Source organism: Acanthaster planci, linkage group LG05, assembly GCF_054643075.1.
Source record: "Acanthaster planci isolate LZ-2023a linkage group LG05, COTS_SCS, whole genome shotgun sequence".
Lineage (NCBI taxonomy): Eukaryota > Metazoa > Echinodermata > Asteroidea > Valvatida > Acanthasteridae > Acanthaster > Acanthaster planci.
Genome location: NC_141781.1, coordinates 22,641,607 through 22,667,712, shown reverse-complemented (window position 1 = coordinate 22,667,712; position 26,106 = coordinate 22,641,607). Strand labels below are relative to the sequence as shown.

Below are 26,106 nucleotides of genomic sequence, written 5' to 3'. Positions count from 1 at the left end.
CTTGAACAAAAATGACTGACTTTTAGTTTTACAAACCAGGTTTTTCCCAGGTATTAAGCATCCTCTCAAAATTCCTCATTCAATAAGAAGGGGCAGCAAAAATGTGTTACCCGGCAGCAAGTGCTTCTGTTTGGTGTTACAATAGTCCTTTCCAAACTGGACACAAAATCTCAAAAAATGGCTTGCTTTTACTAGGCCCTACTTACAGTTCTGCTCTGGGAGTAGCTTGCTTTCATCCACTTTTTTTTTAATTTCTTACAAAATGGTTAGTCTTGAGTTTAATTTATCAAACATCTTTCACATCGGTCCACCATGTAATTTAATAAATGTAGGCCTATTTTGCAATCTGTGGATACATAATTATAAATAGACAATTAATTTGACATAAATAAATCGTCCCTGCTTTGTTGGAGCACTGGTTGAAGTTAGCATTTATTGATACTAGACCATGACAAGTATGACTGAGTAACATTGTTGTTCACCGGTATATGGACTCGAGTCTGACCATGGAGGAAAACCATGACAACTGCAACCTTAAAATTAACGTTTCTGCAAAAGTGCGGACCACTGAATGGGCCTCCAAGAAAGTGATAAAAGTGCATGCAGACGGGAGATGAAAGTTACCTGACCCCGACCTTTGGAACCACTGAGGCGCTGATACTGTGATAGTAATACTGAGTATGATGCTGCACGGGCACGGCACTGGCGAAACTTGCTCACGAAACTCGCGCCTCAATATTTTCCCACCGTTAAAATTTAATAGCGCCCTCTTTCCTAATGTGGATCAAAGATATCGAGAGCGCTAGCGGAGTGCGGGCGCCGGGCGCTCACCATTAAATGTCCATAGCGCCCTCTCTTGTCATGGAGGAACAGCTGAAGGTTTTCCCAATTATGGCAATGGTCCCAACTGTAGTTGGGCCCGGTCTCAGCTTTAAACATGTTTGATGGGACTGTCCCAACTACGACACAACATTAAAAACTACAGTTTGGAATTTTCTCTGCTTTTAAATTGAGTATTGTTGGGTCCTTATGCGGGGCGGGAGGTATGTATAAACAAAGGGGAAAGGCTAGCAATTGACAGTGCCCTTATTCCTGTGGAATTCATATAAAATGGGGCCCTCAACGAGTTCTTTTTTACTGTGGCGTGTACGCAAAAGTTGGGAAGGAAAAGACACGCAAACTGTAAGATTTTCAGGGTCATCCTTTTTACAACTGGGAATTCTAAAAAAAAAAACCAAAAGTCATTTATTAACTCGCCAAAACTAGGATAAAAATCACACATGAAGATATAGGGTGTGGTTCAAACATCTTTGAGAATAATTGGTATTTTTTTCAATGATTAGTATTTTTCTCTTTTTCAACTGACCTTTTAGTCTCAGTTGGGACATTCAACTTCAGTTGGGACTTGCCTAATTATAGTCGGGAACATTGCCATAATTGGACGTAAACTTATAAAGAAATTAATGAAAATTGAAAACAAACCAGCTATGACTCTTTTTTGTATGAGTTCGTGTGCTCGACAAAGTTTCCTTTTGTGTTTTAGACGATGTAGGTAGGCCAAGGTTACCTGGGGGGGGGGTTGGCGCGTACATAACTTGTAAAGTTGTAGCACCTACTATGGGGAATTGGGAAACGGTGGTTACCAGAGATTCATCATACCGGCTCAGCACTAGTGAATCAGACATCAATTTTTGAATATATATCTGATCATAGGCCTAATGATTGTTAATCATTATAAGTTTTTTATATGAAACTCTTTCCAAATTCCATATGCAGACCCCACTTCCATGACTTTGGCACTTGACTCCCCCTGCTGATAAACCCTTTGTAACTGGTCTAGAAAGCATGTACAGTGTAGGCCTAGGCCTATTCGATTTGGTATTTTCCTTGAATTGGGGGATTGTACATTTGGGGCGTACCCTGTAGTGTCTAGGAGAGTTACATTTTAACTGTTGAATTGACCTTGGTGCATGACTGTGATATCATGCTCAAATCTGTATCTGATGTTGTCAAAAAGGGTAGGGCTTTGAGTTTAGAGGGAAATTATGAGGAGAAACTGTGAGTGTTTTTACACATGACACACAGTGGATTCAAATTTGCGTGGCTAGTTCATCAGTAATAAAATCCCATTTTCTCACAATTTACAATTTGAAATTTCAAAAAAATAGGGTCAGCGTAATAAAGAGAGTGTTGCCTTTGTTCTTTGAGAGGACTTACCTGTTTTGCAAGATAAAAATGACAAAAAATGGCGGTCCCCAAGTATACAGTCCCCCTCGAATTGAACATTTCTGAATTCTGAATGTTTTTGCTTTCTGATGGCTAATCAGTCACTGTAGGGAATAATTACTGGTTTCTCTAGGCTTATATGGAACTCTATCCTTAATAAGATCAATGGCCCCACTGTTATCAGCTAAGCTATGCACCAAGCTCGTGTAGATAACCAGGCCCTATAGATAGCACTACCCATGGTTACTGTTTCAGCTCTCTTGGCAAATTTAGGGGATGTTTTCTGATAAAATACATGTAGTCCAAACATTTCCATGAGGCAAAGACAGGGTTCTCAGTATTGCTGTTAGGCCTTTTTTTTTCAGTTCGACAATTTCACATCGACAACTGGCATTGTTTAGCCTGTCAGCAGGCGAAAGTATTTGTTTTTAGATTTGTAGAATCCAGAAAGGAGAGAGAATTATTTATTTGTCCATGGATCAGGTTCACCATTGTGTGACCTCAAAATACTAACAGTTCATTGTGTGCAGCTTGTACATACTGTTTTGTGCCTCGGCAATAACCTTCAGTTTGTGTACATTATTTCTGTGTTCTTTTCAGGGTATGTAACCCTGATCTAATTCTCACTTGTAACCAAATGTTCAACCGTTACGCGCTTAAAATTAACGATGTACATGTAGGTCTTGGTGACAAAAGCAGGTGTTTTCTGTGAAAGAATGTCAGAGTAATTTTGCATGGCACATAGGAGCACTGAACTGTCTTTTGTATCAGTATCTGTGTGGTGTGCCTTTTTTGCGGAAATTGTCATGTTGTGAGTGGATTGAAGTTGCCTTCGGAATTGCTTGAGAGAACTTATTTCAGAGCAAAACTGGCTCATGCTAGGAAAGTGAAGTGAATTTTGATGAGATTACTTCTGTTGATTTCTACATCTTAAAACCATAATAACTGAACATTTGTTCTTTTTCTGTTTCTTCCTGCTGGAAGCAAGTTTCGGATGATTCCTGGCACGCCATGACTTTAAGAAGAATTAAGAAAGATCTCCATTGTCAGAATTTCATGCAGCTCCAAAGTTACATATCAACATAAGGAAAGACAAGACTAACATGGCAAGCTACCAGCCATCACCCATCACGACAACATCTTCCCTTCATCACACTCTGCAAAGTTCATCGTTCTTGTCTCATTCCGGACTCAACGATACCCTTCACAGCACCCAGAGTCTAAGCGGTCGATCTTCCATCATGACGTACAAGAACAAACAGTATCCTTCGGCCTCTGCAGCTCTTGCCGCATACATCAATGACTTTGAGGGCGCTCATCCACTGAGCATGACATACCATCGGACCGTGGAAGATCTCTTAACTCCAAGGTAAGACAGAATTGTGAAAATCAGTTGAATGATTGATTGTGATATTGTGTGCTTAAACCATGCAGAACTAAGCACAGCTTTAAATGACATATGGCCAAAATATTACCATCAGTTTTACTCATTTTTAGAAGTTTATATATTTATGATGCTTTTTGTATGTGGTACAGATGAGATTTGAATTAGATTCAAAATGACTACAGTGTTTCAAAGAAGATGACGTTAGACTTTCTTTTTTCTGATGGACTTTACCCCAGGTCAGTTTTGCTGCGGACCGTGGACCGTAGCTTGGAGACCAGTGTGCGAGATACCAGGGCTGAGTGGCGTCGATATGTTTCCAAGAAGTTACTGGATGAATCGTACAGTGAGATGATGCAGGCAGACTTGGAGAGGGACAGAGGTATGTTGGTAATTGCTTTAGTCTAATTCATTATTAGCAAAGTAAAGATACGGAAGGCAGTCATGTTACAAGCATTGTTTTAGAAGACCAAAGGCACAGGTTTTGTGTGTGTATGTTGGCTGTGATCATCCAATCTGCCAGATCGCCCGACCACTCCATGCGATCGGTTGATCCTGTTGAAAACCCCAAATTAACTTCCCTTTATTGAAATAATCTTTCATAACTGTGAATTAGAAAAGGCGATTGGCTGATGGCATAAATATCAACAAAGTGTGCGATAAGATCAACTGATTGTGTAGAGATCAGGCTATTGTGCATATCACCCAATCATGCCCAATTGATTGACTGATGATAAAAAACTGTGGAAAGTCTCCCCGACCAAACAACGAACAGTAAAATTGCAGGGTGTGTGTGTGTGTGCATGCCAAAATTGACAGGTCTGCAAAACCAAATAGCAAAATGGCCTAATGAACTACTGAAGGAATGGACAAAAGGTTCTTTCTCTTTTTCTCACAGCTCAAGCCTTGATTGAAGCCTCCCGCCATCTGACCTCTGACCTTTCACCTCTCCCTGGCAGCTCAGTCATCACTGAGATGGAGAGTGAAGCCAGTATGTCAACTGATGCCCTCCTCTTGGCTTCCCCGTATCCTCCCTTGAACCTCCCTCTGCCTCCAAGAAACCAGGAGCCTGTCCGAAAAGAGAGTCGCACACTCAAAGCTGAAGTTGTCAGTAAGCTGCGGAATTTCAGAGATAGACACCAAGATATGACAGCTAGGTCACATACTGAAGGCAGACCTAGACTGAAATCATCCTATACTCCTCAGTTTCCATCAGATATTTCACCAGTTAAGAAACTAGTTACGAGTTCTGCACCTTCTATGGACAGAAATAGTCCCTCTGTGTATAAATCAGTAAATAGTGGCAAATTTGAAAACATGAGAAAATTGCAGACAAGGAAGAGTCCTCTCAATGACAAATCTGAAGTAGACATAGTTAACAGGAGGAAGGGACTGCAGATGTCAGGAACTCTTGCAACAGAAAAAGGAAATTCTCCCCCCAAAGAGAATCTCCTGCCAGGCAGTCAGAGGCCTCTGCCAATTTTGACACAGGACTTGAAGAGTTCAGGGGTAAGTGGTATTCCCTCTGACACACATCTTAGGGGCCGGGCTCCTCCGAGTTGGGTCCAGGACCTGGATACGTCTGGGTTGACCAGCGTTCCCTCTCAGGCTCAAGCCAGCGGCAGGGCTCCTCCAAGCTGGGTCCAAGACCTAGAAACGTCTGGTATCAGTAAGACTCAAGAGCAAACTAATGGTGGCCGACCACTACCCAGTTGGATTCAAGACCTCAACTCTACCTTGTCAAACAGTACTCATGCTGGCAACCCAACCTCCAGACAAGCTGAAAATCTCACAACTCTTGAAAGCAGCTACAAACAGTTGTCACCTCAGAAACCTCAAACCCCTCTCCAAAGATCCAACTCTGCAAGCGGTCTCATAGCAGGGACAAACCGGCCTCCTGGACTGACAGTTAGAGATTTTGAAACCTCAGAACAACTCTTGAGAAGCATTGAACATGAAAGGTTCCAAGAAATTCGTGAACGACCTCGAGATTTGGCTTCAAGCGGTGAAGAGCAACACTCCAGGAGAGCTGTTAAATTCTCCGGGAAGGCCACATCCAGGAAAACCCGTAGCTTCACTACTGATGATCTGATCTTAGCATCTCCTACTGGGAAAGGTTTCCACCTAACCAACCACAACGCTGAGAAGCAGTATTCACCAAACATATTCTCCAACAAGTCGTCTTCTTTGTCAAACTCAGGACACCAAAAAACCAAGTATAACAACCACTTAGCAACTCAGAGACATTTCAGTACAGCAAGAGAATTGGTCCATCACAAGAGAACATCTGCTAGGCAAAATGCATCAGACTTGCTGTCAAGTACACCAAAGTACCGTGTTAACTTCAAGTCGAGGCTTTCCAAACCATCCATGAATGGATACGTAAATGATGAAGGATTGTTGTCACTTGGAAGAAGTGGTTACTACATGAAGACTCACACCAGTAAAAGCAAATTGAGTGAAGGTACATTTTCTCACTCTACAATCATCTCTTATCATCTCTTATATTGCAAGATTTTTCAACCTGTTGCCTTTGATTTGCACATGTATGAATTAGATTGTTCAAAACAGACACAGCACAAAGCGTGTTAACATACGGTTCTCCGTCTTTAACATTGTTATCTGTAATTGGCTCCCTTTAACCACTTCATGCCGGGGCATTTTTCAATGTTGATGATGCTGGGCTGGCATGACTATCATTTTGTCTGTTTTCAAAATCCTTCAAAAATTCATCATTTCATTTAGCGGTCGTTTATAGCCGCACGAATTAATCTTTAGGCACTACTCTAAGTTGACAGGTGACCTTCATTGACGCCCGAGTATTTCAGCCAGCCCAGCAGCCTTGTAAAAAGAGCCCAGATTGTGCGGTGTTTTGGAATCTGTATTTAAGCTTTTCTGATCAGATTTAGAAGCTTCATTGGTGATGAAAACACACTACCCCTGTGTGGGTGGACACTGGACCATCTCACACTCATACAAAACTTTTTATTGTTGATAATCACACGATGTGTGTTTAATGCATATGCAACTGTCAACAGTTGAACCGAGCACATTTTTACTTTTATGATGGTGTTTGTGGCGTCAGAAACATCAACTGTCAAATGTGAATGCATTGTTAAATTGTGTTTTGTAGATGATCTAAAGAGTGAGGATGCCCTGCTAGAGAGAGCTCAGAAAGTTCTTGATGCAGCAAAGGCATCAAGGAACAAACCCAGCGACACGTTGCTTTATCCCCATGAGGCAGCTGATCGTGAGGAGGATGTCAATCGCCATGACAACAGCTTACTCACTGAAGAGATCTTGGATGGGGATCGTCCATGGGAGCGCCATTTGCCATCACTGTGAGTAGAGAGTCTTTTCAAGTTTTTGTGCATCTGATCAATATTTCTGTCTACTCAGAATTTCTGATTTATCCCAGCTCTCTAAGGTTTTGAGAATAACCCATAAGGACAGTTTAGAAGATTTTTGTGTGATTGAGGGATCAGAACCCAAAGCCTAAGCCTAAAGAACATGCCATGTAGATTTCTGTTCAGTGGAAGGGTTTTGTAAGATTCCTAAAGTTTCAAAGGATAAATGCATTTGGAATGCGTTCTTGCTATGGTAGGCACATGTACATGTAACTTGCTTCATCTTACAAAAATCAGCAGCAAACAGTGATTTAATGTCGCATTCTTCACACAATTTTAACACCAGTCCTCGTATGCGTGCATTGTCAAGTCATAGCTGTTGAGCTTTATACTCACTCCTAATCCATTACACATTACTACACAACTTGGAAGTGAAGTCTGATGTTGTTGAACGTGTATGCCAGGTGGAACATTCTTTACAAAGTGATGAGATACTCTACATTTTGCAAATACTAAACTGCAATGACTGGTAAATGTAAGTTTGGGTCATTGTAGTGAACAGTGTCAGAAGCAGAGACTGCCACATGTAACAGTCCTCAATCCTTCAATTTGGAAGTAATTTCCACACACCCCGAAGAGGTAGGGGTTAACACGTTCATTATAAAAGTTGCCTGCTGCCCTCTGTCACTGGATATGTCTCATTCTGAAGTTCTTCATTCCAAAGTTGAACAGTGCCCTCATTGGGTTCAAGAGGCCATTGGATAATGAAAACAGTAGAAATGGAGCCAAATATGATGAAGTGAAATCTCCTGCCCCGGGCCAACTCCACCCCAGCCCTCTCTAGACCATATCATAACGTCATGCAGCGTCATAACAGCATTTTTGTTTGAGTATCTATTGGGAAATTAATGAAAGACAACCTTTGGTCGTTGGTGTAACTAGCAATGTTAAAAAGTGCTCATGTATTTTTTATGTAATCTTATGTGTAAATTTACCATCTAGTGATCATGTGCATGTGTTAGAATTCTCTTTCCAACGATTTTATTCCATTGGTGTCCCTTGTTAAAAGTCTTGGGAATGGAGTCTAAAGAAGTGGAACTTTTCATGTATTTTGATTTTAATGACCTGTTATATTGTGTCATTGTTCACTACATGTACTGTATGTTGTGATTTGCACTTTAACTAATCACAGTAAATGCAAGAAGTACTCCTGTATTTGAAAGTTCTTTGTTGAGACTGTCTCTACATTCCATTAAAAATACAAGATCCATATTTTGTCTTGAGGCCTGGCTAATGAAATACAATCATACTTAGTCTGGTACCCTGCCAGTACCCCTGTAGAGTTGTTATGGCAAGTTGCGGTCACATGACGTCACACACCCGACACCCTACTGCTTGTGTGCCCTGCAGCACAGCGGTCAAATACTGATCCCAGGCCCAGTCTGCGGCTTCTCTACCTACCCACAATGTAAGGTTAACTTAGGGTGTAACTATGGCAGCCATCTAGGTTGCCATGGAAACCATCATGTCTCCTCAGAGTTTTGTTTTCCTGTGAATGAGAGCCACTTAGCATTGTAACGGTGGTTTCACAGCAAGGAAACACCATTTTACACCCCTGCAGCATTTGACAGGTTGAATGGAAATTCTTCTATTCATCAGGGGGCACTGAGATTAACTGGGTAGTTGTTTTTCTCAGTAAACGTCCTGCTTTGAAAAAGAAGAGTGTTGTTTCAGGGAATCCCAAACTCTCTTCAAATGCCTTGGCTTTTTTCAGGGTTTTCCCAGTTTTTATGAAGCAACGAAAACACAGACACTCTGGCAACATTTTGGAGATACATTCCTGAGTGAAATCCGGTTGTGTTATGAAAACAGTAACCACCCCAGAGGCTGTTTGGCCAGCAGTACACTGACCTGTTTACATTAACCTCTCAGAATCCTCAAGGATCACAGGGTGGGGAAAAACAGGGAAATAGAAAATTGATTCCAGATTCTTCAGGGAGCTTGTTTCAAAGAAGTCTGATCCGGAGGAAAAGCATCTCTGTCTGGACACGTAGCGTTTGTCAGTTTCATTTGTTTCAGAAAGTAAACCTTTCAGAACACAACTGCAGAAAGGCTGTTTACAGTAGTCATGAAGCCTATTGAACTTTCTATGGAATATCTTGATTATGGCTGCAATCAAGCAACCTCACCAGGCAAATATGGGTTTTCTTGGAGTTGGTCAAATTTATGACTTATTCATTCATGTATTTCATTCATTTCATCCTTTGCAGATGTAACATCACAATTCACACAGCTTTTGCCTTATCACCAAAGTCAAATCAAATCAGAAAATCCTTTTTTTATCAAAAATATAAACCCTGTTAGTTCCTGGTTGCATTCAAGGTTTAATTGTTTCTGTAATTGATTATTTCCTTTTTGATTATGGTCTTAAGTATTCAAACAGCTTTTGTCTCTTTGGTTTAAAGCAAATTTTCATGTACATGTAGGCATCCACTTGTACTGTTAATTAAACTATATGTGATGAGGCAAACTTTTGTGTAATCTTACATTGTTTTGAAACAAAGTACTTGAGATTTTTGCTTGAACAGTTTTTGAGAGAGTTTTTGCCCAATACATGTACATGTACGTTGCGCCCTCTATACCTGTTTTCACTCTGATGTCCATGATTTTTAATTGAACAGAAAATGTTACCTGATAATAACCCATTTATCAAACAATCAAGTAACCTTACAGTTGCCCAAGTGCTTTTGCAAGGAATAATTGCCAAATACCAACACTTCTGGACTGCTATGGCACATTCTTTGTACTGTAGCTTACTTAGGAATTTTACCCTCGTTAGAGAACGTAAAGTTGCAGTAGCTGGCCTTCGCTGACCTAGATTGTAGACAACATTAGGCTTAAGGTGTCATTGACTCTGTACTGTTATTTCAGTCTTCACATTTTGTCTTTTGTGTTTGTTTGCGCTTGTCTTTAGACAAATAACCACCAGAGCGTTAGACCTATGGTCAAAGGTTTGACCTTGTGACAGCCAGGATGAAAACAAATGGAGTGGCCCAAAAGTTGCTCTTTTTTATACTTCACGATCTAAAGAATTCTCTCCTGATTAGATGAGCTGTCTGAACACACATAGAAACTTCTTGATTAATGAGAGGAATGTTTAAGGTAGTTTGTCACAGCTACTCAGAGCTACTTTAAACCTACCAGGCACTTTTATATCAACCTGCATTGCAAAGCTTGAGTGTCTCTGATAGACTATTCCACAAGTGAGCTTGAAAAATTGATTGCAATTATTTATTTATTTATTAATTCTTATGCTCATCAATTTACTTATTTTGTCAATCTAGTAAACCTGTGAATGGAAGGCAGGACCAGACTGGACCTCAGGACAGTGTGTCCAAGTTTCTAAAAGATTGTCAACAATTAGCAAGTGATCAGGTGAGTCTCTCATCTAAGTCATATCTTCCCTTCCTTTTCAAAGTTATGTAGCAGTCTTGCCAGGAAGAGGTTGGTGGGGTGGGGGAAGTTTACAAATCACATTTGTCTGAAAGGGACCAAGTTACATCGGTGTATTTTGTATTTCAATGCCATGGATACCTTGTGTAGGGCTTTACTGCTTGAATTAGACATGACTCACACTGACGCCATGTTAGATGGCGTTTAATTTCATTGTAATCTGTCTATTCAATATGGCTGACTTGTGAATAAGACCAATTACTGGCTTTCACCCACATAAACATAAGTATGAAGCTTCAACTGCAGCTATGTTTGTGCATTATTGTGATAATTGTGATTATTGTGTAATGCAGTTTGCAATTAAGTGAATGTGTGGACTAGACCTCCCATCAAAAAGTTCAGCTGGGTGCGACATCTTGTCAGGAATGACCTATCCACAGAAATTTCAAATTTATGTGTAATGCTAATAAGTCTGAAGTAATCTTTGGACATTTTCAAGATGTATTTTTGCGTTCGGGAAACGTTAATTTATATAACGGGTTTTGCCCTTACCCAATGTATATATTGATAAACACTGAATGCTCAGTGCTTGTCTGAGAGCCTGTGAAAAAATTCACAACCTTACTTGGGTGGGACTCGAACCCACGATCTCCTGCTTACTAGTGTAGATGTCTTAACCACTCAACCACCGAGCTCGCCGGGGTTGGCTAGCCGGTCTGAGTCAGGTGAAGCAGCAGGTACCGCGAACTATTTTCAAGATGTATTTTTGCGTTGGGGAGATGTTAGCTGACCCCGGCAAGCTCGGTGGTGGAGTCGGTGGTATATATGTTGGGTAAAGGCAAAACCTGTTATATAAAATAAATCAATCCTTGGACAGGAAATAATGAGACTGATTAATGAGCATTGTTTGTTTTCTCTGGAACTGATTTTTCTCTCAGAATCAGAAGCTGACGAGTGGATCACAACCTGGCCCAGTTGAAGCCTTGAAGAACATGCTTTTTACCCTTCAAGGGTTGGACACCAAAGGCCTTACCAGCGATATTGCTTTGACATCAGAGACGGAGGAACTGCAGACTACATCAGCCACAGGGACTTCTTCACCATCACCATCAAGGTCTAAGGTCAGACAATTTCTTTTTAATCTAGACTTTGGAAGAGTAATTCAATCTCTGGAAAAGGGATCGTTAAAAAAATGCCCAAATGGTTGGGTATTTACAACAAGCCATAGACTCAGTCTTGTAGTCTCTTCCAACTGTGGCCTCTCCTCAAGGAGTCATAAATATCCCCTTCCCTAACATGTGATTTACTACTGATACATAAAAAGACATCTACAGGGCATTGACACACACGGTGGACCATTGGCTTGTGTTGAGTTCAGACAGACAGCCATGCCTTCAACAAGTACTGGGAAATTTCAAAGTCAGTGGAGACGTGCAAGTATTCACAGCCTCTCCAATAATTGCCTGTCGTGGTCACATCCCCCTTGTTTTGTAAGTTGACTGTATCATTCCAATTTTTCAAGTTTTTGAAGTTTGTAATTGTGTGTGTTTTGTGAAGTTAAGTTTAGATTGTACTTTTTTCATTTTGCCTTCCATCCATTCGTTAGAGTATATTGCCCACAGATCTGCAATAAATGCTGGTTATCGACTTAAATACTTGGAATTCCCTAATTCACTGAAATGAGTTCTTTATTGCTATGAGAATGTATCGCTGGGTTTCTTGCACTAAATATTGGGTTATACAAGAAGGTTCCTGGAACAAAATGGCAGGAGAATGACTTGTGTAGGGTTATTGGTGCTGCCGTAGCTCAGGTATATTCATTGTAATATGTCTGAATTATTCTAAAGCCAGTCATCTAAACAGGTGTGTCAGGAATTCCAACAGATACCACATGAAGTCCATATTCAGTTAGTTTTGCAGTTAATTTCCCAGTAAAAATCAAAACTACCATGTCTCCCAACATGTATGTCTACAAACAGATTTTGTAGCATTTAATGTACCGGTACAGTCTGTGATGCACGCTTGAAAATGATTTATTGTCTCCAAAACACATCAAAGGAAATAGGCCAATCAATGGTGGTTCTCCCAAGGGGTAAGCAAGGGGACATCTTTTGATCAGGGCAACTGGCTTTTGCATACCCTTGTTACCTTCAGCTTCCCTGAAAGCTGTGGGGTTTATGGATACTCCGAGGGTGATACATGGAAAAGATCACTGAGTGTTACTGCTGTCTGATGGAAATCAATGGGTCGTATTTTATATGCTACCTTTTAATGCCCTTTCACTTAACATATTTGTTTGTTAATGCTGAGAATTGGGGTCATTTTATACATGTATGTGTCATCCTCCTCTCAAGCAACGTCGATAAGAACGTCGATAAGGACGGTCCACAGTGCGCTCTTTACAGCTGAATCAATCTGGGCAGAATTTGAAGAATCTTACTGAATCTGAAGATTCTGTGTAACCGAGAACGCTGTTTATTCTGTGTTGTCATGGTTACATGAACTAAAACAAAGATTTAAGTCTGGGATTAGATTGAAGACTGGTTTAGAATCAAACCACCTCAGAAGTTTTGTTTTTTTAGGGGACAAGAATGTTGTGGCGTATTGAGTTCAAGGGATATAAGGACAATGTGTATCAGAAGATGAAGACTGTGTGGTGAAGAATAGATTATTTCAATCCAGTTTGTGAAGATCTTTGGATTAGGACAGGGTGTGATGTCCAGGATTGTTGCAGATGTTTACTGGGGCTAAGTTTTAGCAGTCAAGGCTGCCAGAAGATTTGCTTTGAGAAGTATTAGTCGGAGCTATCCCAAAGTAGCTCCTAACCTGGACCGAGCTAACCCCTGTCCAAGTTGAACAGGAATAAAACATGTTTTATGTGTCTTTCACATGCATCATAATGGACATGACTGTTCTACTCTAGCTTATGTCTACAAGTGTGTAAGGAATGTCAAGTTGTATCTTACATTTACTTCTCAACAAGGATGGAATCATTGAATTACAGTTGTGATCATTCTTCAGCATAACCTGTTTGATGTTGGCCCCATATTCTGTCCTTCAGTTATACCGCGGTAGTAGGTGTTGTAGATTGCCATTAATTGTGCCTGCTGCCCTCTGTTGATCAATCAAGTCCATTGGGTGTAAAATAACCTCCATCATGTTGCCAGACAGCATTGATTGAGTTATTGTGAATAACAATATGAGAAGGTCATGGTCATTGAAATCGTTCATATTTAGGTTTTCACAGGTAGTCATTATGCTGTACAGTATGCATGTCTCCCTATTTGCAGATGAAAGCAGCTAACGCATGCTGTACATGTGTAGTTGTCAGTTTTTTAAATGATTTATAATTGTTGTTTGCAGCAAAAGTGCAAACATATATAGAATTTTTTTGCTGGTACATATACCTGGCCAAGAACGCTCCTTATGATTGCATGTGTGTTGTTGATCTGTCTCCAAAACGGAGACTTTAGTTGCACGAACACACAGTAGACTAGATTCATTTTATCGCAAGTGATCCTGGGTGTACTAGTATTTGTCTATCCACCTGGCACTGACTGGTACATAGCCATAATTGTTATTATGCTAATGCCTTCCGGCATGTTTGTAACTAGTATCACCATTGTGTATGACAGGACTAGGCCCATAATATATGTAGTTTCAGACTACCTGCATTAATGGGGGTCTTGGGAAGGTGAGTCATGATTGAACTATTCAGGGTGGGAGCTAGTGCAGTATTACAGTCATCATAAACACTTTAATAATTGCCTGTTTCAAGGAAAGTTTTATTGCTGGCATTTAAGGGAGGCCGATGCGTTATTTCTTGTGTTTGGAATTTGAAATTTTCTGATACTCTGTAACATTTACGCCTCGATCTGTTTTGTATTCAAGAAATGCTTACCATGTGCAGTTGTATACTTTACAGAGTGGGTTCATTCTTAAACTTTTTTAAAAATGCCCAAAGTTGGACTTTTCTCAAAACCTCAAACCACAACAGGCAAGAAAACTAGAGTCCTTTTTATTGGAAGCATTGTCATCAATAATAGCATTACTTTAGGATTCAATTTATTGCTACAAGGTTGTGACCCTTATTAAATGGTTCCAATTTCACCTGATGGAGACAAAAACCAGGCCTTGCCCTTTAAGGGCAGCCTTCTCTCCGTCAGTACTTTGCCTGTCCATTACTCAATCACTCTCCTCCTCTCTGTCCTGGAGTGGTTAAGCCATAAACCTTGCCAACCCTGCTCTGTGATGTCTTCCCACAATACCACTTCCCAATAAGAAGCAGGTGGTTGGGCAATGACTTGGAGAGGCCTGGGTGTTTGATGTTTCTGATCAGCTGTTATGTGTAAACTCTCGCCTTGACAGACCACTTCTATTGATTGATGTAAGGGTTTCACTGGGACAGACAATGTTGACCCAAACCATGACCCATGATCCACATGAAAACATTATGCCCATGATGCAAATATATCCCTCTAACATTGTAAGAAATTTACTCTTTGCCAAATTCAGTTTGGTGCAAAAGTCAAACTACCTGTTCTCATCAAAGTTTGACAGATGGTTACCAATCAAGTCAACCTAGAAAAATAAATTTCCTTCTGCCTCCTTGGTTTGAAAAATGAGGACACCCTTTGACCATTATAACCAGTGTGATAACAAACAAAATCTAGTTCAGTGAAATATTTTAGCCCCCAATAAACAAGCTAAAGTCCTAAAAATAACACAGCATGTTTCCATTTGAGAGTTCTGTTTTTCATGGTTTTTGATGTAATTCCTTTTGGATGACAAGGACAAGAGTGTCTCTTGAAAGTGCGTACAATTTTCAAACTGAAATCAAACCGAACCCATTTCCACTCAGCAACATTCATCACCTGCTCTAAGTTTTTTTAATGCAGGTCACAAAAGTGCTTACAGAAAATGCTCCACATCAAACCTAACTTGGACTTTAAAGTGCTGATCATGGGCTCATTCAGTTATAATTTTTAGAGAGTTTTTGTTGAGGCAGATGTTGGCTGTCAGCGAAGAGAACATCAAGAGAAAATACATGTATGAAATTTACAGAACCATCCATACATCATTCCATATCACCCATCCTCACTGTAGCACTGATGAAGAATAAGGAATTGACAATAAATTCAAGAAAATCTTGAGAAACTTGCTTCCATGGGTACGTTATTCACCTGTAAGGCACCCGACCTGTTTCTAGCAGGTCACTGGGTAAGCCAGGGCTGCCCACCCCACCCTCTCGAGGGACTGGCTAGTGAAACCACCTCCTTAAATCAGACCACAAAGAGAAAGCTGTTAATCTAGTCCAGGGATCTGTCATTGATAGACTAAGGAAGTGTGCAGGGTTACTAGGACTTTACCAAACTCGATGACAGAGACAAGTAGAGTACATTTAGGTTGATGGTTGATAGGTGTTGCACCTGTATGACACCCTAAGGGGGCCATATCCTGTATGTGGAAACTGTGTCTCTGTTCTCTGGACCTTCTCCAGGGAAAAAGAAATAAAGGAAAAGGAAAAATCCTGTGCTGGGTTTTGTCATTTTTCACATTTTATGAAAAGTTTACATGATTCCCCACCCCCTCTTCCCCATGAACATTTTGTGGCTGGTTGGTAATAATGACCAATAAAATGGATGACCCCTTAGACCTGTCTTACAATACAAAGGTAGATCGTCTAATCTGAATTGATTGGAAAAGTGCGTAAAGTTGGTATGCTGCAAATACTTCGAAATGGCTGTTACATTTTTTTTGTCTCCAGCTGTGTTTCTCTAGGGAGAAATAAATTGTTGGCATGGAATAGTTTTGGATGACTTTTTTTTCATGACCCATTGTCAGCATGTGCAGGTTCTGAATGCTTCATTGCATAGCTGTTTTCTCTTGAGGATTGATCAAAAATGTTGTGTGACTGGAATTGCCGTGGGGGGTAACTTGTACAAACCCCTTTTACACGTAGTCTACCCTGTAAATATTCAGAGAATTTGAGCTTAGCTCAGCTTTTTTTTTTGCCAGCAGGTATTTGTCTTATTAATTTGAATAACACTGAGAGAGATTTTAAAATGAATATATCAATTTTTTGCCTGAATATTCATTTACTGTTACAGCATTTAATTTAATATGATTTGAATTAAAAATGTATACTGTGTCTATCATACTACGTGTAGATTAAATTCTTTGAGCAGTTTTGCCCACCAAGGTTAATGTTTTGTATTTATTTTATCTAACACTTTTTAAAATACATTTTCTGCTGAAATATACTACTCCAAAAAGTGAAGGATCACTTTTTATTTCATGTGTACTTTTTATGTGAGATATTTTACTGCTGAAAATACCCCAGTACAACTCTCCCAAGTGACCTTAAGCACACTGTAATTTTCACTTGTGGTTGGTTTCAATTGTTGCATTAATGTCCCTTGCATCACTTGACAAAATTACAATTTAAGAAAAAAGTGGTCCTTTACTTTTTTTAAGTAGTGTATACATGTATATGTGTTAGCAAACTTGTGAAAAAACTGTGTGTTGCCTACATGTTCGTTGGAAAGGGGCAACACTTCTACTGGCAGTACAGCACTGTTGGACCACTGCATGTAGCTGAATTCCCCTGCTCATTAAATATGCACAGGTCTGGTGGTAAGGGGGGCAGAGTCTCATGAATCATTCATGAAGTATGCAATTCCCATTCGAAACACCATTATCCCTCCAAATGCTTTGTTGCATGGTTTGTTGGGTCTCATTTACATTTGAATGAACTTGTAAAGGAACATGGTAGTCAAAATACCTTTGTTACCAGTCATATTGAGAGCAAATCTTAACTCAAGGATGTTGGAACCTTACACAATTCATGTGTGGTCTTCCCCTGAATGCCTCACCTCAACAGAAATGCAGTTATTTCTGTTTGGAACTATTTTCTTTTGTTGTTGGTAGAACTAGAATAGGGCTTGGGTTTAGCTTGCGGAAATTTTAAGGATTCCATAGCAGTTTGTCAAAGCCCAACATGTTCTCAAACTCAACATAAGAAAAGCTTCAAAAACAAAAATGAAACAGCTTCCAAATTTAAATATCAGGATTCCTGCTCTATTCAAGTTGTTTTCCAAAAGACCAAGAAGTATATGTTAACAGTTAAGTAATTTTTCATCCTGTCTTTGTGTGCACACAGAAATGGCTCATCCAGGACCATATATGACAAAGTAAAACTTGTAGTATGACTCCTTTCACAACTTTGAATTTCAATTCATTGTGAGTTCAAGCTTTAAAAAAAAATTAAAATATAAACAATTTCCAAACCTCTATAGTTTAGAGAAACAGAGAGATTCAAAGAGATCTTTGAGTAAAGTGATGTGCAATAATGACCTTACACACAGAGTTGGAGAAGAATTTTGGAAAGATTTTTCGAACACAATTTGCACTTATAACTTTTATGGTTGAACATTATGTGTTTTGTGTGTTATATGTTGAATAACGAAGTTTTCTCCTTCAAGTACAAGCCTACAGTTGCTGGTGCAAGCGTATACATACCCAGCATGTACATGTACAGGTGTACATGTATTTGTCAAGTTGATTGTAAATTGTAAATAAAGGAATCCTTTGTGGGCTGCCATGCTGGAGGGTTTAAATGATTTCACAAGTGAATTCCATTATATGCAGGCCCAAGCTGTTTGCAAATACCAACTTGAGTAAAGGGTCGTGCTAATACAAACAGACATCAAGTTCCTGTGTATTGGGGTCACTTCATAGGTCCTGTTGGTTTGTGCTACTGAATTTCAAGTATTACAAAAACATGGAGTAAGATGACACTGAACTCCAAAATAAGTTTGTAATTATTGCAGTAATTAAGGCATTTTGGGGCCAATAAAGATAGAAAACTGTTTCTGGTTTTATTTGTGAGACCTAACATACAAGTTTCCAAAGTAAAACTTATTTTCTGTGTGAATGTAATATAAATAATGAATACTTAGTATGAGAGCAAAATAAGACTACTTTCAGAATGTGACCGATGAAACACTCCTCTGTGGGTGGCAAACTTAAGTGGAATAAAACATTTCATCTTTGTACAGAATAAGCAATCTCTGCATTGCACAAATGTAAAACACTAATTATTTATATATTTAATTAGTGTTTACAATGACTAAATTCATCCTGAAATATCCCTTCATCAACTGAATAAATCCAAGCCTTATTAAATCCTTGTATCTGCCTATACATGTCTAAATCTTTCGCTTGGTTGGGCCCAGTTTGTGAATAAATTTAGTGGGGTCAGTGCCGTGGGGTTGTACCATGGTAACCTATTCTAGTTGGTGGGAGTCATTTGTTTTGTCACTGGGCATCTACCCTAAGACTGGGTTATTGTAATTCAAGGTGCTTTGTTACTGCTAGTTGTAAGGGAACTAACACCTGCAATGGCTGTAGGCACAGACTCCATTGCCACAGTCTGCCGCAGGGAGATCCCCCCCCCCTCGGATGTTTGTGAATTGTTTTGTCAAAACCAGTCCCTCCTGGGCAGAGGGTCAAAAATGGTATTGCCTTGGCTGAAATAAGTAGGCTTAGAAATAGACCATCTTTGGATGAATGATGCCCTTTTAAAGTTCTTGGTCAAACGGGCGAAACCATGTTTTTTTCCTCTTGTTTTTCCCTAAATCAAGCTCTGCCCTGACATTTCTGGTTTGGACAAAACATGTCACATTTCTTTGTGTCGAAAGCCAATGATGTGTGCATCATGAATAGCAAAATGAAAAACAATAATCAGTCTTGTATTGTGACAGAAAGTTGTTTCCATGAGGTGGTCTTGAGGTCAGGTTTTCAGGTTAAGGCTGTTGTGGTCAACAGGCTAGCCACCACAGTGTCTGAGTTAGATTTGTGGCCAGAAAATTCCAAATTCTTAGAAAAAAATTGGCAAAGGATAGGTCTGTGTGGACTTTGTTCTTCACCAGTTGTTGCTGTTTGTTGATTCATTCAGTAAACAGACATGGGGTGTTTACAGCTTTCCCAAGAAAAAGGTTTCACAATTTTGGTTAAGTTCATTCATTAAAAACTTCGATCATTGGCTGTAACTTTCTAGGTATTTTGGAATGAACCACTCCAAATCCTCGAAAGTCCACTTTGTACAGGAAATGACAAGAAATCAAGTTCCAAGTAGAACTGGGCATGCAGGAACTTCCTCAATTCAGCAAAAATCTGCTGCAGTTCCGCATTCCTCCCAAACCTAGGAGCACTAGGGAATTCCATTTCCAACAAGAAAGGTCCATGGAGTATATGGAGGAGAGACGTTCAGTTTTCAATGAAATAGCCCAGCACATTTTTTTTTGTCCTCCAGGTAAAACTTGGTTTTGTCAATCCAGAATTTGTTCATGGCAATTTGCAATGGAGTGATAGTTTCCAAGTGGTGGTTGAGGTGGTCAGAGTTCATTCCATTCCACTCTGGTGTTGATAGACAAGAATGTAATGGAGACAACCTAGGCTTCTTGTCATAGTTTACCCAACCGACCACACCATACAACAGGGCCATTCATGTCACAGCCTGTAACCTGTAGCAATCTGTGCTTGATTAATTTCTAGATGCTGGTGTGCATTGAAATGAAACCCTAGGAGACTTCAACCTTTACCCTGGCATTGGATTTCAGCTTTGAGTGCTCCAAGTTTTTTGGTATACATGTACAATGTACATAAATATTTGAGACCCCAGATGCAACTAGTGTGAATTGCTAATAAACTCTGGTGTCAAAGGAACAACTTGACATGGTTGTAGTTCTGTGAAGCTGCATCAGCCATGGGGATGATAGGGCTTCCTCCATCAATAGGAGGATGATGATAGTGGTAGTTGGTGTTAATGGTGTGTTTGTGACTCATTAAGGATAGGATGGCTGCAGCAAGGCCAATTATCCCTCCCTCTGCACCCCACCCTTCCCTCTGCACCCCTCCCTTCCACCCACTCCACCCACAGGACTAAGTAGCACCCATTACCATGTTTGTCTCATCAGGAAACAACATATGTAGCTTAGGTGTTAGCGGTGACAGATAGTGATTGCAGAGATAAAGATTGATGGTGATCATAAAAAATTGAAGATATTAAAAAAAATGCGAGGCCAGTAACTTTGATCATCCTCACAGGAATTCTTCTTGTTGTCATTAGCCAACATCTAACTGCTCTTTTTTATATGTGGTTCGCTTTAACAGTGCCAGGTAATTCTTTTCAGTAAGCAGAGTGGCTTCCTAGCCGTGTTTTCTCAGCAAATCCCTGACTTCCACTGCAGTATAGTTCTGGACGACCAGGCAACTTTATACATAAGTGGGTCAATCTGAAACAACACCCCATCAACCTTTGTCAGTCAGTTAGAACTCAAGTGGGTGAAAGTGTTATAAAGCATAGAGGTAAGAAAAGTGTGTGGGTGAAAAAAAACCAAGATGGAGTGCACAATTTGCTCTAGTTTGCAACTTTTAGACTTCACACACTTCAAGCAACTATGTGTGGATATCAGCAGAGCTGTTTATATCTAGATATTTGTCTGTTTTGCTGAATACTTTTTCTCCTTGGAATATCATGGAGGAAGATAATATCTTTGCAGCAGTCAGCAGCTGTTCTGTTGACCTGTCATGCAAGTCTTTTAAGGTCCTTGATGGAGGAGAGTGGCCGGCAAGCTCACTGTTGCCCCCTGACCTGCTAGGCTTAGGCCCCCTGGACAGACTGGCATTAGATGGTGATCCGATAGAGCCAAGAAACACTACACATGCTGACATCACTGGCATCAGCTGATGTCAGCTCAGCATGTGAGCATTCAGATAAATTAACTTGCTCTGTGTGCTGTGCATGCTTGCAGAGAGAAGACATTCTTGATGTTCCAACTTGTGGCTGCAAAATAGTACCAAACAACAGAGCCAAAACCAACTAAGAAATGCCTTCAAGAGGCTTTGTAAAGGCATTGTGGTCTTTTGTGCCTTTTGTCAATTGACAAAATTTCAGCTGATCCTGGAAACCTTGGAAGCTTCAGAAATGCTTTACCAAAAGTGTCCTGCCTTCTCCCAAACTGCTCTGTGATGAGAAATCCAGAATGGCTGTACATGTAGATAAACACAAAGCAGCTCTCCAGAGAGCAGTGCTTCAAGCCTGAAACATTGGCTGTTGAGTCTCAAGTTTGTAGTGATTAGCATTCATTAGGGAAAGTGTTTCAAATTCAAGTCTTTGTCATCATGGCCAAGGGTCGACACCCGAGATTTTGGGTTGTCTGTGACCAGTCCATGACTTGTCCATGGAATGTATATCTTTTCCCTTGAGGAAGAAAAAAATAGAACATAACTTTTGGGAGTAGAGTTCTGGAACAAACAAGATGGATATCTATCAACCGAAAATAACACATGACCCAATTCGTCCATTAGGATGGTATTTTTGTATATAAATGAAAATAGAATTAAGCCTTCCCCCCCCAACACCACATTTTTGCACAAACATAAATTTGCTCTCTTCCTGACCTCTGAAATGCACTAAATACACCTATTAATATGCGCAACCTGTTGCTGGATCAAACCCGCGAATGCCAAGCCTCCCACATAAATTAATATTTTGGGATTGTTTTCCCTGTCACCAGGGAGCAGTGATTTACAATACAACAGCTGGCTTGGCAAAGTGTGGCTCCCTCTACTGAAGACACTTGAGTATCAGCAGAGTTGCATGCAGTACTACAATTACAAAGCTATTCTTTGTGAGATCTATGTGTATTGTTTCCCAAAGTACATTTTTCAACTTATATGGCAACCTTCCATTGTGCCATCCTCTCCCTCAACCTAGCTCTGCGATTTCTTGGTTCCTTTTTAGCTGATGGTTAGATTGTGGTTCGTTAAGAATTTTGTCTTTGTATATGCTTCCTGTAACTTGGGATTATGTGATCCTGCCTCAGTTCCACATGTCAGTAAAATTCAGCTTTCAAAAGATTGGTGAATGCCAGGTTTTGAAAAAATAAGTCAACTTCATTTTTCACTAAATTTTCACTCTTTTGGAATTTGACAAAAGAGCCAAACATGGAACCTGTCCTTGTACTTAAGTGATGAGATAAAGAAATCTGCAGATTTACCCCAACATAAAGTCCCAACATAACACCACCGGTGTGGTGTGTGGTGTTTATAATAGCATTAGTCAGGATTTTTTCACAAATGCCTTACAGACACAACCCTGGTACCTAATGTTTACTTGGGCACAAGTGCCAAAAGCCCCCTCGGACACTTCAACTTGTTCTGACCAAGAAAAGGTTTTCATTGTGCTGCAAAGGAAGGCCCGCCTAGGAAAATCTGGGCTTAGATCCTTGTGAAGAAAACTGTAAATAAACTCTGAGTTTAAGAAATAAAAAAGGTTCATTGCAAATTTTATTGGACTGCTACCGGTATACACTGGTGGTACACTTCTTTGTCCAGCTTCACACTCAGAGAAGGAAAGTCTGTGATTTGGTGTATTTATTTTCCATAATGTTTATCTCAGGACAGTATTGCAGTCTCTTTGATCTTTTATAAGGTGAATTCCCAAGTTTTTTGAATGCATTTACCGTTGTGGATATTAGGCCCAGATGCATAAACTAATGGAGAAGGATAATGCTGGGTACTATGTGGACAGTTCTATTTTGAGCTCCAAATGTACATCCCCTCTCCCCCCCCAAAAAAAAGTCACACACATAATCTGACAAGAATTTGTAGTGGCCAGAGTCACCGATGTTTTATGCAGACAGAAAAAACAGGGGAAGGTTTAAGTGTATAATTCAAGCACTAAGGATCAAGCCATTAAATGAACTGTAATCTGAAACAATCCCAGGAATCTTAAGTGGTTGTCACAAATGACACCTGCCAAAATGTGGAGGAGTGTGGTCATTTCTGATGTCAACTTACTGCTGTGTTGCGCTTATCTGGTTATTTGGATTCTCAGTTCAGAAAAAAATTGGCTGAAAGATGTGCCCAAGATAAGAGCAGTGTTCATTTAAAAAAAGAAAGGTTTTTGAGAGGGGGGCCATATGAGTTTTTTGCAGTTAAATCTCAGCCTCTCACATGGATCAATTTCTTAAAATTCAGCTTGCTTGTAAGATGATAATTTCAGTGCATCCGCTAATTTCTCTTTCAAAAATCGAATAATGTTGCCCTTTTAACAGTTTTGTGATTAAGTTCGTGAATGAATTTGTAAAACAATTTAATGAAAATTAGCTTAATTTGAAAATTTTGAAAATTGCAAGAATTTGGACATTAGTTTCAAAAGCACCAAATGCTGGTGTTGCCCGCCTTGATGATAGATATTGCTCCACCCCCTCTCTGGATAATATTCCTGCCTGTCTCAAATTGTAATTAATCTCATGCTTATTTATGCACTTTGTTCAGTTCATTCTCATACTGTTGTTTTTGTTTTGTGTTGTTTTGTGTTTTTCACAGGATAGTGTAGGACCAAAGAATACTCACAGGCTGCTATCAGACAAAGACACCTCGTCATCCTCTGCTAGTGTAACCAACTTTGACGAAGCGCCAGGTGGAAAATCTCTTCAGAGGTACTGAGTGCAGTGGTGTCTTCATAAACACATACTGATATCAAATATTCCAATACGAAACCTACAGTTGATTTAAGCCATTCAGGTTAAAGGAAGGGAGACTTATGTCACTTTTTGACAACCAATGAAATGCCAGCTGCTGTGACCCTTAATTAAATAGTAAATGAGTAAAGTTGGATAAGAAGATTTTGTTATTGTCTGGTAAATTTGTTCTTTTTGTCTTCAGAGCCATGGAGCATCTCTCTCGCCTGAAGGTTCTGGTCAATGGAGGAAGTCATCACAACTCACATCCATCCTCCACCAATGCTCAACTCTTGTCCAACTGAAGACACAAGGACGGTCCCTCCGCAAGAAGAACTTTGCATAGAAAACAAAGAGATCCAGTTGAGGAGAGAACATCATATTACCAGCCAGTGTCTCATGTCATGTGCATTAATTTGACTGGTTCCCATCCAGTTTTACTGTACTGAATTGTCCATGGTGCCTAAGCTGCTGAAGTGTAATGATTACCTTTATAGTATACCACTGACAAAATTGTATTAGAAACAGAACAACTGCACATTATCAGTACTAATCATTCCATCTTTACATTTTTGTCATACACAGGGTAACTGTTTATTTTTTCTGGAACATTCAGAATTTTGTTCCTCATGTTTTAATTTTGATAAATGTACCAGAGAATTTCCAATAAAGTTCTTGAATCAATAGCTTCTTTCTTTCTAATTTAATGCAGATTGACTGAGGAAATTTGTATACCAAACCGTGTTCATCATATGAAAAGTTATCTTCCACCATAAACCTTCCCAAAGAGAATTTCATGTTGATATCATGCAGCTGTTTTACCATTAACAATAAATAGAATTTGTTTGCCTAAAATGCCCATCACAATATGAACAGTAACTGATACAGCATTATTTACTATTCCTATACGGTTGAAAAGTCACAAGGTTTTATCTGACAGTAGTGAGAGATTTTGGGGACGGGTCATTTATTCTTTTTCAAGGTTAATAACGCAGGGTTCAGAATAAAGTAGGTCTCCAGTGATCTGGAGTTGAGAAGGTCATGGACTTAATTTAGCCTGGCTAGCTCAGACACAGTGGTCCTTCCTGTATTTTTTGCCTTTGTGGTGAGGTTCGATTCCCACACATGCTCAGCAGAAGTTGAAGCTAGCTGAGACCTTGAGACCTGTTTGTTTTTGTTGTTAGCGACGAGGTGTTGCTGTTGTCCCCCCCCCACCTCTGAAACCTTTCATTTCTCGGTTTTTTTTTCCTCCACAGGTTTCGTCTGGCTTGCGAGCTAAAGTTCTACAAATAAAATTTTGAGAAGAACATCCATCTAAAGAAATACATAATTTGGTGCTGATTCCATTTTTGTCTGACTTCTCTATTAACTTACAGAAAGATGTCTATATTTTCGCCCAGCTTGGCTTGTGTGAAGAGATTGTAAATAGTTTGAATTGAATACGTAGCCAGAATAAATTTGAATCTTGCTGGAGGGGCTTGTAGCTATGCTGAACTAGGCAAATAAGCCTCAAATGTTGAGCTTGTACAGATTAGTTTATTACTGTCGTCAGTGCCTTTGTGAATAATGAAATAGGTTTTCTACGAAGAGTATTTCTGTTAATTTGTGCCTTATAGAATTGAATATTTTAATGTGACAGGTGTCTTTCAAGTTTCCTTTTAAATAAATGACATTTTAGCAGGGACATTTGCTGGTAGAAACCTTCAAATAGGCAATACATGCATTTATGTTGTATTAAGTTGAAGCAGCTATTTTTACATAAATCTAAGTTGAGTCCGAATTGCCACGGAATGTGAATTCAATTTAGATGAATCTATTATAAGGTTGAATTGAGCTATTATATCCAGATGTAGGGGAGATATTAATTTTAAAAACCTACTTGTTGGAGTATCATCAGTTACGCTGGTATCAAGTTGTCATTAAAATGTCCAATTCCACTTCCTTGTCGGTTTTAAACGCTTTAAAATACCATAGCTTGACTTTGTGTTTTAATGCCTGATTCTATCATTAATCTTCTCGAGTCCTTCACTTTTGAAGGAGTTTGCATCGGGGATTACTCTAATCCAAAGTGTGTTTAAATCTGCTTGGGTCGCGCTTTGCCGGTGCGGTGTTTTAACCCCCTCAAGGTTCTGCAACTATCCGCAGATTCCAGATCCCTGGACAT

The 26,106-nt window shown here is 39.7% G+C and overlaps 1 protein-coding gene across 4 annotated transcripts; it reads left to right on the top strand.

The window, feature by feature from the left end:
* Positions 1-1,426: 1,426 nt before the first annotated feature.
* On the top strand, positions 1,427-25,913 carry LOC110987466 (uncharacterized). 4 transcript variants are annotated; one of them, XM_087136886.1, is made up of 9 exons: positions 1,427-1,548; positions 3,211-3,595; positions 3,850-3,992; positions 4,509-6,074; positions 6,744-6,951; positions 10,302-10,392; positions 11,349-11,531; positions 23,809-23,921; positions 24,148-25,913. In XM_087136886.1, the coding sequence occupies exons 2-9, from the start codon at positions 3,330-3,332 to the stop codon at positions 24,245-24,247; spliced, it is 2,670 nt and encodes an 889-aa protein (XP_086993012.1). In that variant the 5' UTR covers positions 1,427-1,548; positions 3,211-3,329; the 3' UTR covers positions 24,248-25,913. The 4 variants fall into 4 exon arrangements, with proteins under 4 accessions (XP_086993012.1, XP_086993013.1, XP_086993014.1 ...); XM_087136887.1 differs by having other exon boundaries at positions 1,440-1,548; positions 3,215-3,595; XM_087136888.1 differs by having other exon boundaries at positions 1,443-1,552; positions 3,215-3,595.
* The last annotated feature ends 193 nt before the right edge of the window (positions 25,914-26,106 follow it).

Coding starts and splice junctions, on each gene's coding strand:
- LOC110987466 (XM_087136886.1), top strand. CDS start 3,330: ATGGCAAGCTACCAGCCATCACCCATCACGACAACATCTTCCCTTCAT. Junction 6,075..6,743: donor TAAAAGCAAATTGAGTGAAG/GTACATTTTCTC, acceptor TGTGTTTTGTAG/ATGATCTAAAGAGTGAGGAT. Junction 10,393..11,348: donor AACAATTAGCAAGTGATCAG/GTGAGTCTCTCA, acceptor TTTTTCTCTCAG/AATCAGAAGCTGACGAGTGG.